Source organism: Carcharhinus amblyrhynchos, chromosome 21 (genome assembly GCF_965287045.1).
Source record: "Carcharhinus amblyrhynchos chromosome 21, sCarAmb.v2.hapA, whole genome shotgun sequence".
Lineage (NCBI taxonomy): Eukaryota > Metazoa > Chordata > Chondrichthyes > Carcharhiniformes > Carcharhinidae > Carcharhinus > Carcharhinus amblyrhynchos.
The window spans coordinates 19,025,936-19,043,004 of NC_137344.1; the positions used below are offsets into that span (position 1 = coordinate 19,025,936).

General features: G+C 41.7%; 3 protein-coding genes across 8 annotated transcripts in view; 1 reads left to right on the forward strand and 2 right to left on the reverse strand.

Moving 5' to 3' along the window:
- The window catches only part of arsg (arylsulfatase G), an 87,435-nt gene extending 79,152 nt beyond the window's left edge, over positions 1-8,283 (reverse strand). Inside the window, exon 1 of one of the 2 annotated variants that reach the window (XM_080209563.1) lies at positions 8,183-8,283. The gene's annotated coding sequence lies outside the window, so the exon portion shown is untranslated. Of the gene's footprint in view, positions 1-408; positions 426-8,182 lie in introns of those variants that run through there. The other variant, XM_080209564.1, reaches the window with a different exon arrangement.
- gna13a (guanine nucleotide binding protein (G protein), alpha 13a) overlaps positions 1-17,069 on the reverse strand; it is a 464,418-nt gene that overhangs the window by 237,185 nt on the left and 210,164 nt on the right. The window lies entirely within an intron of this gene.
- LOC145356679 (monocarboxylate transporter 7-like) overlaps positions 8,204-17,069 on the forward strand; it is a 47,011-nt gene continuing 38,145 nt past the window's right edge. For 2 of the 5 annotated variants that reach the window (XM_080209559.1, XM_080209561.1), the window contains exon 1: positions 14,709-14,825. Coding sequence is in view for 2 of the 5 variants with exons in the window: in XM_080209558.1 (XP_080065684.1) it covers positions 14,588-14,825 (238 nt within the window). In the remaining 3 variants the exon portion in view is untranslated. Of the gene's footprint in view, positions 8,324-8,481; positions 8,828-9,284; positions 9,369-14,580; positions 14,826-17,069 lie in introns of those variants that run through there. The other 3 variants (XM_080209558.1, XM_080209557.1, XM_080209560.1) reach the window with 3 other exon arrangements.

Consider the following 17,069-nt stretch of genomic DNA (forward strand, 5'->3'; position numbering starts at 1 on the left):
TTTCTGTCTGCACAATTCAGAGATGGAAACTCTTCCATGGTTCTTTCAAAAATAGATGCCACTCCCTCTTCTACTGTCAGACAAAAAGTATATTCACAACTTCATATCAGTTTTCCAAGAGCTTTTAAAAAATTCTACTTTAGTAGCAGCTGCAATTTGAAAGAAAAGTACCAATAGGCAAATGCTGCAAGTGCACAGGTACCAAAACTAATGTGTGGATGCTCGCAGCAAAAAGATGCCTCCTGATACTAATTTTGTACTTACATTCCAACTGAAAGAACTGACTGCCACTGCACACAATAAACGCAGATTTAGCACTGTAAATAGAAACGCATAGATCTCTGTTTCAGTAGAGTACTGTAAGCTTTATGCACATGCAGCAGGAAAATGAAATGGTCCAAAACAGACCTGTATAAGGACTTAAACAATATGTTGCAAAAGGCAGGCTGAAAGTTTCTTCCTGTCCCATTTGGTTGGCAACCGTGAAAAAAATCCAATCTAAACTTCCACAAACTGCCAATTAAAAAACACATCGCATAAGGGAGTAAAAGCAAAGGTGAAAGTATTGGCAGAAGAATTCCATGTAGTAGATAGTGTCATATTTGCACCAATTAATCATTATTTGCAGCAAACAGAATTTTCAGAATCAGCTATTTGTACAACCACTGGAACAGTCATCAGTATACAATGGTGTAATATAGCAGTAATGTACTGTGTATTTGGAAATTACTGTACAGCCTTCAAAAAGCCAATTCTGGCTGAGGACTCTAGCAGTTAAATAGCAGAATACTTGGCTTATTTCAGTACACTGTTGCATACCTTGGCTGAAATCCCATGTGCGTTTGTGTCATCTGTCCAGAAAAACCAAGGTAGCAAACCATCTGGTTCAGCGTTAGATAGTCGCGAGACAGTGGGACAATGTTGGTAGCTGGGGGTGATCGAAGACGATGGTTTTGGTCTTCCTGACATTTTGTTAGAGGAAGTTTTTGCTCATCCAGCATGGAGATTGGGCAAGCAGTAGAGACAGTACAATTTAAAAGCTGTGGAGCGGTTGAGAGAGGTGGTGGTGAGGTACAGATGAGTAACATCAGCGTACATGTGGAAACTAGCATTGTGTTTCATATCACTGATAGGCAGCATGTGGATGAGAAACAGGAGGTACCAAAAGTTGGCCCTTGGGTGACCAGAGATACATCTATGAGAGCTGGACAAGAAGCTATTTCAGGTGATGCTTTGGTTACAAGTACAGTCCTTACAGAGAGACAGTGCTTAAGGATAATTGCTCAACTATTAGAGATTGCAGACAGGAAAGGGAGGACAAGAGGGATAGTGTATCTTTGTCACAGTCACATAGGATGTCATTTATGACTTTGATAAGAGACATTTCAAAATGTGGCAGGGAGTAAACCTGATTGAGATGGACTCAAACATAGGGCTTCAGGGAAAAAATGAACAAATTTCAGTGGCAACATGCTCAAGGGCAAGATGGGCAGCACTGCTGCCTCACAGCGCCAGGGATCAGGGTTTGATTCCCAGCTTGGGTCACTGTCTGTGTGGAGTCTGCACATTCTCGCTGTGTGTCTGCGTGGGTTTCCTCTCACAGTCCAAAGATATGCGGGTTAGGTTGAACGGCCATGTTAAATCGACCCTAGGTTCAGGGGGATTAGCAGAGTAAATATGTAGGGTTATGGGGATAGAGCCTGGGTGGGATTGTTGTCGGTGCAGGCTCGATGGGCCGAATGGCCTCCTGGGCTGTAGGGATTCTATGATTCCACGGGTCTGTATTTTGCAAGGAGGAGAATTCAAGCATTTTGAGTAGGGGAGTAATAACAGCAGATTTGAAAGAAATAGTATCTGAAGGAAAAGAACCTTAAACAATATTAATTATCATGGGAGCCAGGAAGGGATGCTGAATGGCCAGTAATTTATTGGGAATAGGCTTGAGAGGACTGGAATTAGGTCTTACGCACAAGGTGAGCTTACTGAGGACATGAGAGGAAATACAAGAGAATCACAGGAAGAAACAAGTTTAGGGCTAAACTTTAGTGGGGAGGGTTAGATAGTTGGAATGTGAAAATGCATTGTAGGTGAATTTCAGGAGTTTTAAGACACAGATAGGATTCTGGAGGGAGAAGATGGATGGAATAGATCTGAAATGGCCATATCTGTAGCAAGACCAGTTCAGTTTGCAAGGTCAAGGGAGTCTGGTTGTGAATGTGGGTTGGAGAGTTTACACGGAGGGAGAGACATGGGAGAATAAGAGGACAATGAACGCAGAGGAGACAGAACATGATGAATTGAGATGGAGGTTAAAATGATCTATAATGAGAGATCATTTGGTGCAAAAGCTAAGGAGAAAACCAATCAAGGTCATTAAGTATGAAAATTGGCATGGTACTTAAGATCATTTCCTTGTATAACTCCCTACTAGTGTTGTCCTGTCCTTTCCCAACCCTTCTTTATGCATCTGACTCTGGAAAAAAAATCTCCTTGAAATTTACCATTGTACTTTCAAAATCCCAACTATCTAGCCTTTGGCCTACAATTCATCATCACATTTTTGCAATTACTGATTTACTAAATTCTATCCATTCCCCATTTGATGTATTTTTCTCATTAGAACTATTATTCTTTCACGCTAATCATTTTCGCTTGAATACCCTTTGCCGTGCCTGGGGCAGCACAGCAGCACAGTGGTTAGCACAGCTGCCTCAGAGCCAGGGACCTGGTTGCAATTCCTGGCTTGGGTCACTGTCTGTGCGGAGTCTGCACATTCTTCCCACATGTCTGCATGGGTTTCTTCTGGGTGCTCTGGTTTCTTCCCACAGTCCAAAAGGTGTATTGGTTAGGTGCACTGGCCATGCTAAATTTTCCCTCAGTAAACCTGAACAGGTGCTGGAGTGTGAAGACGAGGGGATTTTCACATTAACGTCATTGCAGTGTTAATGCAAATCTACTTGTGACACTAATAAATAAACTTTCAACAAATCTGCTCCCTGAAGTCCAAGGGATGCAGATTTGAATGTATTTTGTGAATAACTGACTTAACCATCAATCATCAGATCTAGCTGGACCACTTAAAGCATTAGTGGATGGTCCAATCCATTGTTAAAACTCAGTATTCAAAGATAATCCAAAGTCCAAAGATGTGCGAGTTAGGTTGATTGGCTATATTAAAATCGCCCCTTAGTGTCCTGAGATGTGTAGGTTAGTGGGCCCAAATATGTAGGGATATGGGGGTAGGGCCTGGGTGGGATTGTGGTAGGTGCAGACTCGATGGGCCAAAAGACCTCCTTCTGCACTGTAGGGTTTTTCTGATTCTATAATCGAGTAATACAAGATAATCTAGTGATGCAAGATAATTCCTGGCTTCCCTTCACCTCAAACCCTCTTCTCACAGAAGCTTATTGATTTTTTTTGTTACCAAGATCAAGACTATCTGTTCATCTACCTCTGCTGCTTCTTTTCCATTTCCATAGCCCACCAGGACAAATTTCCCAAATGTCCCTTTTTGTCCTTGCCTTGAACTCACAGTATTTTTTTACTGCTCTCTCTGACCTTTGACAAGACCCTTGATCCTATTCCAACCAATCTTGTGACCATGCAACTTGCGTTCCTGGTCATAATGTCAACTGATATTGTAAAAATTCCCTCTTCCTGCACTCCTTTTAAATTTGCTGTCATCACCCTTTGCGTCAAAAAACCTATCATGATTGCTCTACCCTTGCTAACTATTGCCCCCATCTCAAACCTCTGTTTCCTCTCCAAAGTCTGCACTTGCACATGACACCAAGGCTGGTGGCATAGTGGACAGTGAAGAAGGTTATCTAGGATTGCAACGGGATCTTGGTCAATTGCGCCAATGGGCTGATGAATGGCAGGTGGAGTTTAATTTAGATAAATGCGAGGTGATGCATTTTGGTAGGTGGAACCAGAGCAGGACTTATTCAGTTAGGGGCGCTGGGATCATATGAGAGTCATAGAACAAAGAGATCTAAGGGTACAGGTTCATAGCTCCTTGAAACTGGAGTCACAGATGGACAGAGTGGTGAAGAAGGCATTTGGCATGCTTGGTTTCATTGGTCAGAACACTAACAAGACATTGGAATACTGTATACAGTTCTGGTCACCCTATAATAGAAAGGATATTATTAAATTAGAAAGAATGTAGAAAAGATTTACTAGGATGCTACCAGGACTTGATGGTTTGAGTTATAAGAAGAGGCTGGATAGACTGGGACATTTTTCTCTGGAGTGCAGGAGGCTTAGGGTGATCTTATAAAGGCCTATAACATAATGAGGAACATAGATCAGCTAGATAGTCAATATCTTTTCCCAAAGGTAGGGGAGTCTAAAACTAGAGGGTATAGATTCAAGATGAGAGGAGAGAGATACAAAAGGGTCCAGGGGGGCAATTGTTTTCACACAGAGGGTGGTGAGTGTCTGAAATAAACTGCCAGAGGTAGTAGTAGAGGCGGGTACAATTTTATCTTTTAAAAAGCATTTAGATATTTACATGGGTAAGATAGCTATAGAGGGATTAGAGCGAACGTGGGCAATTGTGACTAGCTTAGTGGTTAAAATAAAGGGGGCAACATGGGCAAGTTGGGCTGAAGGGCCTATTTCCATGCTGTAAACCTCAATGACTCTAAGTCCTTGAACACACTGTCACTTCCCAAATCTGTACCCATCTTTTCTTTCTCTCACAATTCCATGCTTGAATTCTTCCAATCAAGTTTACAGTCCCACCAAATACTGAAACAGCTCTTACATCATGTCACAAATGATTGTTCTGTGACTATGGCCATGTTAAGCTATCCCTCCATATCCTCCTCCGATTAATATGCAACCTTTCACCCACTTGGCCTTACCGCCTTACCATCTTCTTCAGTGCTTCCCCTCTGTCACTCATCTGGGTGGAACTGTTCTGGCATGGTTCCTTCCCATCTTTCAAATTGTAGACAAAGAATCATTTGCAATAGCTTCCCCTCCATACTTAACTATTACTCCTGGAGGCCCCTAAGGACCTATTGTTTGTCTCCTTTGACTTCTCATCAATGCGCTACCCCTCAGCAATATCAGCTGAAAACGCAACAGTTTCCCCATGTATGCTCATAGCACCAGCTCTATCTCACTCCATCTCGTAGCCTTCTCCCACCATTTCTGATTTGTACCACACAATATTGGATGAGCAGAAACTTCCTCCAACTAAGTATTGGGAAGACTGAACACATCATCACTGATGTACACCATAAACTCTGTTTTCTGGTTACCATTTACATTCCTGGCAATTGAGTTAGCAAAGCAACGCTGTTTGCAGTCTGGGAGTTGTGCTTGATCCTAAGTCAATTTCCAACCACATACCCACAAGTTCAAAAACTCACTACTTCTACCTTCATAACAGACTCAACTTTGACCTTGCCTCAGGTTACCTACTGCTAAAACTCCCAGGTACGCTTTTATTACCTCCAGACTTGACCATTCCGCTACTCTCTTGATGGCTTCCCATTTTCCACCCAACATAAACTTGAGATCATTGAAAATACAATATATCTTGTTACACCCATCACCCTTATGCTTGCTGACCTTCAGTAATTCCGGGTCCAGTAATGCCTCAGTTTTAAAATCCTCATCCTTATTTTCAAATCCCTCCATAGCCTTGTCCCTTGCCATCTCTGCAGCCGACTGCAGACCTACAAGCCTTTACAATCACTACTTCTAATTCTGGTCACTTGCAAATCCTTGATTTTAGTTGCTCCACCAATGACAGCAATGTTTCCAACTGCCCTTATCACTGGAATTATCTTCCAAACTCTTTCTGAAATTCCCTGGAGAAGTCTCTACTTCTTTTACGATTTAAAGTTTATTTATTAGTATCACAATTTATTAGTGTTACATTAACACTGCAATGAAGTTGCTGTGAAAAATTACTTGCCACACTCTGGCGGCTGTTCGGGTATACTAATTTAGCACGGATAAACCAGCATGTCTTTTGGACTGTGGGAGGAAACCGGAGCACCAGAGTAAATTCATGTAGAGACAAGGAGAACGTGCAAACTCTACAGAGGTGGTGATCCAAGCCAGGAATCAAACCCGGAAACTGACTTCTCTGATCAAGTTTCTCATCGTCCGTCTTGAAATCTCCTTCTGTGACTTGGTAATCATACTTCCATCATTCTTGTTAAGTGCCTTGGGATGTTTACTATGTCAAATGAGTTATATAAATGTAAGTTGTTGTCGACGTAAATATCAAACTGCACCATGCACACATACATGCATATAGTTCTGGTCATCAAGATTCAAGAGAATTCAAACACTTGAAAGCAGAAAGCAATAGGGCCACAAAGCCAATCAGTAATGTTACAGTACTGAGATACAAGGAAAGACGAAAGACATTCAGGCTTGCCAGCTTAGAAAGGGGGCCTCTGAGGCAACACTGAGTTATATAAGATAGCCAAAAAATCTATTCCTGGCCTAGGCATCAGCAACCGGCAGCTGTCTGAGGCTGAACCAGATTGCTTGTACCATGTTCCATTTAACCCTGAAATGAACTTCCCGACCATATACCAATGACATCACTAAGTGTGCCTATTTTTATAGCTTATAGGGTTCACCGTGGTTCGAAACATTGGCTCTATTCTCTTCCCATAGATTCTATCAGATCTGCTGAGATTTCTGATTTTCTGTTTTTTGCTGCCTATTTCTATCTCTGTGACTTCACCTGACTTTGCCCCTATCTCATCTGCTGCTGAAACCCTCATCAATGCTTTTATTATCTCCAAACTTGACTCTTCCATTATCACCCAAACACCCAGGTTCCATCCTCTGTAAACTTGAGGCCATCCAAAACTCTCACCAAGTTCTATTCATCAATCAATTCTACGCTCACTGATCTACACTGGCTTGAGTTGAGCAATGTTTCGATTTTAAAATTGTAATTCCTGTTTTCAAATCCCTCTACAGTCCCTATCTCTGTCATCTCGTCTGGCCCTACAAGGAATCTGCAATCCTTTAATTCTGGCCTCTAGAATATCTTGATTTTAATCATCTCTATATTTGGCAGCTGTGTTTAGATGTCTGAATCTAAGGTCTGGAATTTCTTCCCAAAACTTCTACACCTCCATCCTCCTTAAAACCTACTTCTTTGTCCAAGATTTTGATAATCTATCCTAACATCTTTTGTGGCTTAGAGTCAAAGTTTATTTGATAAAATTCTTGTGAACAGCCTTGGGACATCCTACTGCATCAAAGGTGTTATATAACACAAGTTGTTGTTATAAACTGCTGGCTTTCCTACACAGCAGCACAGTGGTTGGCACTGCTGCCTCACAGTGCCAGGGATCCGGGTTTGATTCCTGACTTGGGTCACTGTCTGTGTGGTTTGCATGTTCTCCCTCTGCCTGCAAGAGTTTCCTCCGGGTGCTCTGGTTTCCTCCTACAATCCAAAGGTTAGCTGGTTAGGTGAACTGGCCATGCTAAGTTCTCCCTCAGTGTACCTGAGCAGGTGCCAGAGTGTGGCGACTAGGGGATTTTCACAGGAACTTCACTGCATTGTTAATGTAAGCCAACTTGTGACTAACAAATAAACTTTTTAGTTGCCAACGTTCGGATGTGTTCCAACCATGTGAACCCACAGTACCTGCCAATATTTTTCATTTCTATTGCTACTGGGTGAATAGTTGAAATCTCAAAAAGATCATCAGCATTAAGTTAATTAATGATCTTAACAAGCAAAAAAAAAGGACTTTATACCCAAAGTTTGGTTTTGTTCCACATTAGTAGGAATTGACAGAGCAGGACGAAACATGGCAGTCAGTTAGACCTTTCTACATTATTCATACCCACTTTTTTTGTTTAAAATGAGGTAATACAGAATGTCAACACTACTGTAGGCAAGCGGGCAGGTTTATACCAATATTTTTGGGGAGGACAGGTTTATACCTGAACCATAAATGGTCTGCATAGGGATAGCTTCAGTTAAGGTATTATTTACAGCTCTGACGTTGGTTTCGTTTGCTCCTACCAGAGAGAGAAAGTTGCGAACTGATATTCAATGTGAACACCAGTGCGGCTCAGAGACTCAAAAACTGCAACAACCTCTTCTGGAAGGCGTTTATATAACTCGGGGATGGAGTGAAGGGAGACACCGTTTGAGGATGACTCCTCTTTTGTTTTAATTTACCTCTTCGACAACTCGTTCTGAAAATGGAACCATAAGAAGCCATCCGGTTTTCCTTCGCGTTTGACTGGAATAAACCTGCTCAACCCGGTGGCGACTGCCCGCGTGCACGCGCACTCTCGCTCCCGAGCTTGAGGAGGAAAGGTGGGCTTCCGAGCACGAGGAGAGGGGGAACGAGCGAGCGAGAGAGAGAGAGCGCGCGCGAGCGCAGCCACGATGGCCAAATGAGGGTGGGGGAGTCCAAGGCGCGCTCCCGCAGCGGAGATCAGGGGTGCACCGCGTGCCCTGCCGGCGTAGGTGTGCGCGTGCACGCCACCGTGGGCGCGCGCAGAGACCGGCTAGAGCCGGTATATAACAACACGAAGGCGGACAACAAGTAGTCTCAGAGGAAAGGGGTAGACGGTGAAAATTTGCAGAGACAAAGTAACAAGAGCAGGGTTACAGTCAGTGTGTGAGAGAGATACAGAGAGGGGGATACAGTGAGAGAGGGAGATCCAGGCTGGTCAGTCAGCGACCTTGGCACATCGCTGCATCTTCAGCCCTCCAACACAGAGCAAGCAAGGTTAAAATAGTTAGGGTTGTAACCAATGTATCCGACCAAACACCAGCAGACTCGGTGTGTTTTACCTGCCTGGTGGAACATTAAAGGTGAGTCTAGTTTTTTGCCTGCAGAGCCGGACTTCCCTTCAACTATTTTTACCCCTTCGTGTTAATATTTATATGGTCTTAAACCTTCATGAAAAGCGTCCCCGTCCGATCGATAAATATCACTTTGAGGAAAAAAATACATTAGTCCCTGGATACAATCTTTAAGTATCTCTAAGCATGATAAACATACTGATCAACTAGACTTTTTACGTGTCCTCATCCGATCGATAAATGTCACTTTGAAAAAAAATCAGTCCCTGGATACAATCTTTATCTTAAATATTCCCAAGAACGATAAACCATACTGATCAATTAGACTTTTTCAATGTACATTTTTTGTTCTATCTCTGGGATCCTACAAAGGTCAGCTTATTTCCGTTAAGACTAAACTGTTTACATTTTATGGATAATGTAATTCATGGCTTTGGTGGAAGCTTGATTTTGTTTTGTTCCTCAGACCCAAAAATCAGGTCAACAACTTGAGGATAATCCACTACAAGGGGATCTCGAGTCAATTTGTAAAAGCTGCAGCACTTGGCTGGTGAGTACAGTAGCAATCTTAGGCGGTTACATTGTGCGAAAAAAACGTCAAAAGGCTTGAGGTAGAGTACAAGTAATGCAACATAAGAAATCTGCCTAATGTTATATATCTCGCTCTCACCGAAATTCCAAAATTTGTTTTGCATTTTAAAGAACTTCGAACACTGCAAAAAAACAAATAAATTATGAAAAAAAATCATTTGGGTGCAGTATTTCGGGACACTTAAATACGTTTGGATCAAGTTGGTTTAATTGCAAGGTGCTGGTGGGATTTCCAGTAGAGGAAGTGCAGTTTTACCGCATCTCCATCAGGCGATCTGTGTGGTATGCTCTGAAAAAAAAATTAAGGCGTGTAGAAGTTACATCACGTTTCTGCCTTTAAAATTACAACCACATTAAAACTTTTCCGGTCGTCTTGTCAATATCTCGCTGAAGAGAAGTGAATAATGTGTGGACCGCCATTAGGAAATGTAAATCTGAAGCCTCATTGTTTTTTAAAAAAAAAGGTTGATTTAACTGGCGCAGTGGTCTGCAGCCAGTGCTGTATGCGGGATTATAGCACGATGCCACTGAGGTGCTCAGTGCTCCTCCAGCTGTTGAGTCGCACTGCGTGCAATCGCTTTAACATGCAGGCTGGCCGGCAGATGGTGCAAAAGAGGAATCTGCGTCGTCCCCGAACTTTCGGTTGCTTGAATAAAACACACGCTGCCAGTCTGACACTTCAGTGCCTTGATGCTGGCAATGAGAAGCGTCAAAAATACTGTAGCTTGCCTTTCCCGGATATACATAATTTAAATTACTATCCAATGATTTTTCTTCGTTTTGGATTTGTCTACAACCTGCCAACTAGCTATGCAGATTTTTTTTTTATCTTCTTGATTACCGAGACCTTTCACTTTCCTTGGCTTCCAGTGAAGAAGCAACAGCGTTTTGTGTAGTATGATATTTGGCAAGAAAATACCTTGGCTATCAGATCTATTCATAAGGTCGTAAGAAATAAGATCGAGCCTACTTTGCCATTCAGTAAGATCGTGGTTGATCTGTGACCTTGACTGTACTTTCCTGCCTCTTCCCCCATAATACTTGACTCCCTTGTTGATCAAAAGAGCTACTTAACTCGACCTTGAATATATTCAACGACCCAGCCTCCACTGCTCTACATCCTGAGGTAGAAAATTCCAAATATTAAGGACACTCGAAAAGAAATTCCTTCTCATTTTCATCTTAGTGCGAGACTCCCTATTTTAAACTGTGCTCTCCCACTAGATGAAACCTTCTCTCAACATTCTGCATATCAAGCCCCTTTTAGTTCTAATCTTTATTCATAAGGTCACCTCGATGTGGAGATGCCGGTGTTGGACTGGGGTAGACAAGATGAAAGGTCGCACAACAGGTTATAGTCTAACAGGTTTATATGAAACAATTTCGAACAAACCTGTTGGAATATAACCTGGTGTCGTGTGACCTCATCTTTCCTTCATACAACAACCCCTTCATCTGGGGATCAGGGAAACATCACTGAAATGCCTCCAATGCAAGTATATTTCTCCTTAAGCAAGGAGACCAAAACCATACATGGGTTTCACAAATGCTCTGTACAGACAGTTTTGTAGCAAGACTTCCCTATTTTTATACTCCACCGCTGCGCCGCCCCCCCCATTAAGGTTTACATTCCGCTTGCCTTCCTAATGTTTTATCAGCAATCTTATTTATGAATTAGCAAAGGAACTGTAGCAAATGAGATGCAGAGTATTTGCAGAGATTTTCGTCAAGTTAGTTCTTAATTTTATTGGATGGGAATGGAAATTGGGCAAGGACTTACACTGTTAGTTCTTTGTCTAGTTCTGTCCATGTGGCAATTTTTTGGTGTTTCCAAATATGGTGATAATGATGGAGCAATGTGATGCATCACATTTTCTGTAATTAGAATATCACTGACGTAGAACATTCTGCATACAACAGACTTCCCATGGTAAATCTGACATTGCTAAGTTGGCAGAGTTAAAAAGGAAAATCTACCCAATGAAGTCCAAACAATTATAGATCTGTCATGGCATCTGTACGATGTTGCAGAGGTCAGATGCTTCATCCCAGTCTGAAGGAAGCCCAACCCTTTTCAGATGGTGCAAATGCCAGGGTGAATTTTCTATTTTAATATAATGCAGCTGAGCATTGTTCTGAACTGTTAAAACCTCTTTGAACTGGCTGCCCTGAGGAAATTCTCTGTTTTGAGCAGCACCACTATTAGATAGCTGAAGCTTCCACCCAAACGCGCACCCTCTCAGCTTGTATTTGCTAAATTAATTCCTCTACCAGCTCGAGACTTTTTTTAAAATTCATTCACAATATGTTCAGCTGCAAAGACCAGCATTCACTGCCCATCTTTTGAGGAGTTGGTGAGCCTCTGCTTTAAATTGCTGCACTTTTTGTGGTGAAGATGCTATTAGATAGAAAGTCCCAGGAATTTCATTCAATGATGACGAATGGTGATATATCTCCAACTCAAGATGGTGTGTACTTGCGTAGATATTGGTGATTCCACGTAAGCAGAAAAGTAGTTTTTGTCTCAATGACTTATCAGAGACATGGCCACACAAGGTACTCCATACAGAAAATCCAAAAGGGAACCTGCACCATTGGGCTCCTCCCGACCCCCTCTCAAAAATGTCAATTTTCTTCATAAGTTCATGAGAACATTATGAGGGTGTAACAAGATTTTCATAGAACCTCTTTGTCTTGTTATTTGTTTAATTGTCCACCACCATGCAGAAATGAGCTCTTGCCTGATCCCTTAGATGTGGGATCACTCAGCTCTGGTTTTGCAGAACTGCTTCTACTATTTAGCATGTCAATACACCTCTGTTGTAACATCACCGGCTGACACCTCATTTTTAGGTATGCCTGGTGTTGCCCCAGTTCTACACTTTTCATTGATCCTGTGGTTTTGGAAAGGGGGGGGCAGGGGCAGGAGGGGGGAAGGGGGGCAGGGGCAGGAGGGGGGGAGGGGGGCAGGGGCAGGAGGGGGGGAGGGGGAAAGGGGGGACGGGGCAGGAGGGGGAAGGGGGGGCAGGGGCAGGAGGGGAAAGGGGGGAGGGGGAAGGGGGGACGGGGCAGGAGGGGAAAAGGGGGGACGGGGCAGGAGGGGAAAAGGGGGGACGGCTCAGGAGGGGGGGAAGGGGGGGAAAGGGGAAGGGGGCAGGAGGGGGGAGGGGGAAGGGGGCAGGAGGGGGAAGGGGTTTCAGAAAGGGGGGAGGAGGGGGAAGGGGGCAGGGGCAGGAGGGGGAAGGGGAAAAGGGGGGGGGAGGGGGAATGGGGGGGGGGTTATACCCATACCAGACCATCAATGAATACATTTCAGCTACTACTAATGGCCCAAGCCTCTCATCTTTGCCCAGTTTTAAGCCCATTTAGTACACAATATGGAGGATGTCTGCAGGGTGAAGGCGGAACTTAATTTCCACACAGACAACGTGTCATCACTCCATACTATTCTGGATAGATGCATCCATGACTGGTAGACTGATAACAGCAAGTAGGCTTTTTCCTCGTGTTGGCTCTCTGATCAAAGGTCTAGTCTGGAAAAAAAGTGCTCTGGGCTTAGTCATTAGTGGTGCTATTTTTGAAGACCCCCCCCCCCCCCCCCCGCCACTCCCACTCACAGCACATTCTGCCCCCCTGCTGCCCTCAATGTTTGTTGCAGGCAGTACTCAATATGGAGAACTGATTCATCAGCTGAGGAGCAGCAGAAGTAGTAATCAGAAGGAGGATTCCTTACGCGTGATTGACCTGATGTCATGAGACTTAACAGATCCAGGGTGAAACTACTGAGGACTCCCTCATATTGAATATCACTGAGAATGGACATAACCAAGGATGGTGAGGGGGAACCTGGAATATTGACCATCAGGTCTGGAGTTGTATTTAGGCATGGCCAGGCAAGGATGGCAGATTTCCATCCTTAAAGGATATTAGTGAATGAGATGTTTACTTCATGGTCATCCTGACCGATGCTAGCTTTTCATTTAGATTTACTTAATTAACTGAATTTAAATTTCTTAGTTGCTAGGATGGAATTTGATCTCTTGATCATTGATTCAAGAATCTGGATTACTAGTGAACAAGTACACTGACGTGTTATATTACTGTACTAATAATCCAGGGCCTGGACTTTTTAATGGTTTCCAAAACACGTGCATTTTATTTATGCACTATTATAAATGCAGACACAGTTTCAATTCACACTTATGTGATTTGGTTCTCATCACCCACATCTTGTGCAGAGACAACAGGAGTTCTTGCAAAAAGCCTAAAAATAATGAATGGTGCTTAAATGGAAGTACCTCATTTAGAAGTGCAAATACATAATACACAGCTCAAATAAACACAAGAATTTAAAGACTGCAAAACAAAATATTTATCTGTACTGGAAGTTGCCAAATAAATCCTGAAAACCAGTTGCCTGTTTTAACTTCACTTTATCACAATTAGACTCTCCATTCCCTTTTTACATCTGGTTAATCCAAACATCATTTGCTCTGTGTGAAACTCTGGAATCATAGTACTGGGCAGGTCTTGATGGACATTGGTAACAAGCTTGTAAAGAGTTATGGAATACAGATGGAGATTGAATAGTACAACAATAAACAGTGTGACTGGGGTAAAACCATGGATTAAGACATGAAGATGGGAGACAATTAGGGGCAGGTGAGAAGGTTGAATTCATCTGATTGTAACATGTTAATGTCTACAGTCTTTACAAGTTTGAGAGCAACAAGTATGTTGGTTCATGACATTCAATAAACCTTGTTTGAATCCATGTATTATCCTTGGGCTTACAAGTGCAGGACTGTAACAATTGTCTATAATACAAAATTCACAATCTTAAGATTGAGAGGCACCTTCTGATGGATCTCTCTTTTACATTCTGCACCTTAATTCGATGTTTTCTGGGTACCTCAGAGATAAATATTGTGACTAAGTGTTTAATTCACAAAGTAGTTTAGGCTTCATTTGATTTGACAATTTCATAACACATTTGTTCTCCCTGTTTTCAGCAAAGTGTGTTTGCTATTATACGATCTGCACGATCATGTGTGCACTTAAACCTAAGCACGGAAAAGCTAATATTCATATTCTGAGGCCAATCCAAGCACTTGAGTGTAATGACTAGTTTAGTATCTTAAAAACTGAAACAGCTCTTTTCTTAAATGCAGCAAACATATGGAGGAAATGACCATGGAAAACGCAAGAAGATGCACAACAAAAGTTTACACAAAAGCTCCAGATGGAGGTTGGGGCTGGATCATAGCCATTGCATATTTCTTTGTAGAAGTACTCACCTATGGCATAATTAAGTCATTTGGTGTTTTCTTCAATGACTTAATAACTTATTTCGATGAGTCCAACAGCAGAGTATCCTGGATATTATCTATCTCTGCGTTTGTAATGATGTTTACAGGTAAAGAAGACTTTCACTTTCTCTCAGTTTTTGGTCATGTTCACTTTCCTGGTTTTGTGTTGAACTTATTAAATGTTATCCTTGATAATTTTCAGTAGCCTACAGACTTCATTTACAGTACTGACAATATTTAATCAATTGAATTTGGCACACACAAGAAAAGTAGTGCAAGATAATGGAAATTACAGCTGCAATCCCGCACACTTGTTTTGGTCTGTTTGTAGTTTTTAAGATGTGCAGTTCTGGCAAAACTTCTAGAAATATAAAAGGGTTTTCTTTTTTCAATATCATTATCTGTAGTTTAGACTGGAGTAAATGTTTGTATTATTACTGTTAAATGCCTTTATGGTTTTTAATCACTGTTTGGGGCTTGAGGAAATTAAGAAATATGCACTGAACAGAACCAAAAGTGAATGCAGTAAAGATAAATACATAATAATTCAATGACTGGAGAAGAGTTTGCATTATTAACATAATCTATATAGTGTAATCCAAGTAATTGAAGTTTTTTTACATGAAGGGAAAGATATGGATTAATTCAATCATTCAAATTAGCAGTAACTGCATACAAGTGCAATAAATTCCAAATTATCCAAAAATCAAATTTAAGGGTAGAATTTACCTTAATTTGATATGAGTTTCTGGAGTCATTCTGCCTTAGCTCTGAAAGTGGCTTTGAGTACTTCAGCAACCTAACTTATCCCTGACTTTTGTGCTTTAAGATCAAGTTTAAATTATTACCTCTATTCAGCAGCTTCACAGCTATTTGGCCACTGCTATTTTTTTAAAATGCATTGAACTATAATGCAGATAGCATAATCTTTAAAGTAGTATAGAGAGATTATATAGCCCAAGACTTAGAGATATATTTTCCTACTGTTGAAGTTCAATGATGAATATAAAAGGTGCTGTTTTTAAGAAGGGTACGTTAACTTTCAACTTAGGCAGTTGAAAGAAATTACTCTGACATACACTCATTAGTGTAATATCCACACCCCCAATTTCCTAATTATATGTACGTTGTACAGGAATTCAATGTTAATCTTAATTTTTTTTATTTCCATGTTTGTTTTTCATTCTTTTTTAAACTTGCCCATTTATTTCTTTCCTCCTTTCAAAGTATCAGCTCCAATCCCCCTGCTTGCTCTCTTTTTTTCTCTCTCTTGACTAAATGAAGATATTGAACACTTTCTTTAATAAAGTGTTTGCTGAACTCCAAAACTCAAATCTCTTTGACAACCCAACCAAACTGAGATCTGATCACAGCAGCAGGCCTTTAAATGTTGAATACAATTTCTAAGGTGCTTCACATAATTATAGAAATGGTCACAGGCCTTAAAGACAGACAGGGAGGTGGGTAAGTTTGGTGGAAATTACGCTCCTGAGGACATGGCCAGTAATGATAAGGTTAAGGGAGGAGGTGCACAGATTCAGGGGATGGGTGGATCAAATGCAAGGTTGGGTGAGTGAGACTTAACTGAATCCCTAAATATAAGCAATGCGGATTGACAACTCTAACATGGTAGACAGTTTGAGGTATATTTGCTTACATGTAGAAGTTGAACCTTGTCTCCAAACAATGTCACTGGGGAGTCTGTCATTAAGGAACAGGAATAGATCAGTGATGGAACCTTAGAGAACCAAAATCTTGAGTGTTCAATAGAAACCACTGCTTGATATGCGATGGGTATGATCACACAAACAAGCATGGAACCAAGCCAAGACAATTCCATTGTGCTGGAGAGCAGAAAAAAAATCATTGGAGGTGGATTGTAGGATCAACCATATGGAAAAAAGCTGCAGAGAAGTTGAGGAGTACACAGAGGATATTGTACTGTGGTCACAGTCACATTGTATGCTATTAGTAACTTTGTAAGGCTGCTTCCGTGCTGTAGCAGGGATGCAAAATTGATTTGGAGATTCAATAATGGAATTAATTGCAGGCAAGACAGATACAAAAACAGGGAGCCATTTGCAATTAATCACGAAGGCCAGAAAACTAAGTTAGGCAGACGAGCAATTCAATGGCAATGGAATAGATGTAAATTGAGAGATGGATACTGAGCAAGATCTTGGAGTCCTCATGCATCAGTCGCTGAAAATAAGCAACTGGTACAGCAGGCAGTAAAGAAGGCAAATGGTATGTGGGCTTTCATAGTGAGAGGATTTGAATATAGGAATAGGAATGTTTTACTGCAATTGTATAGGACATTGGTATGGCCATTTCTGGAGTATTGTGCGCCG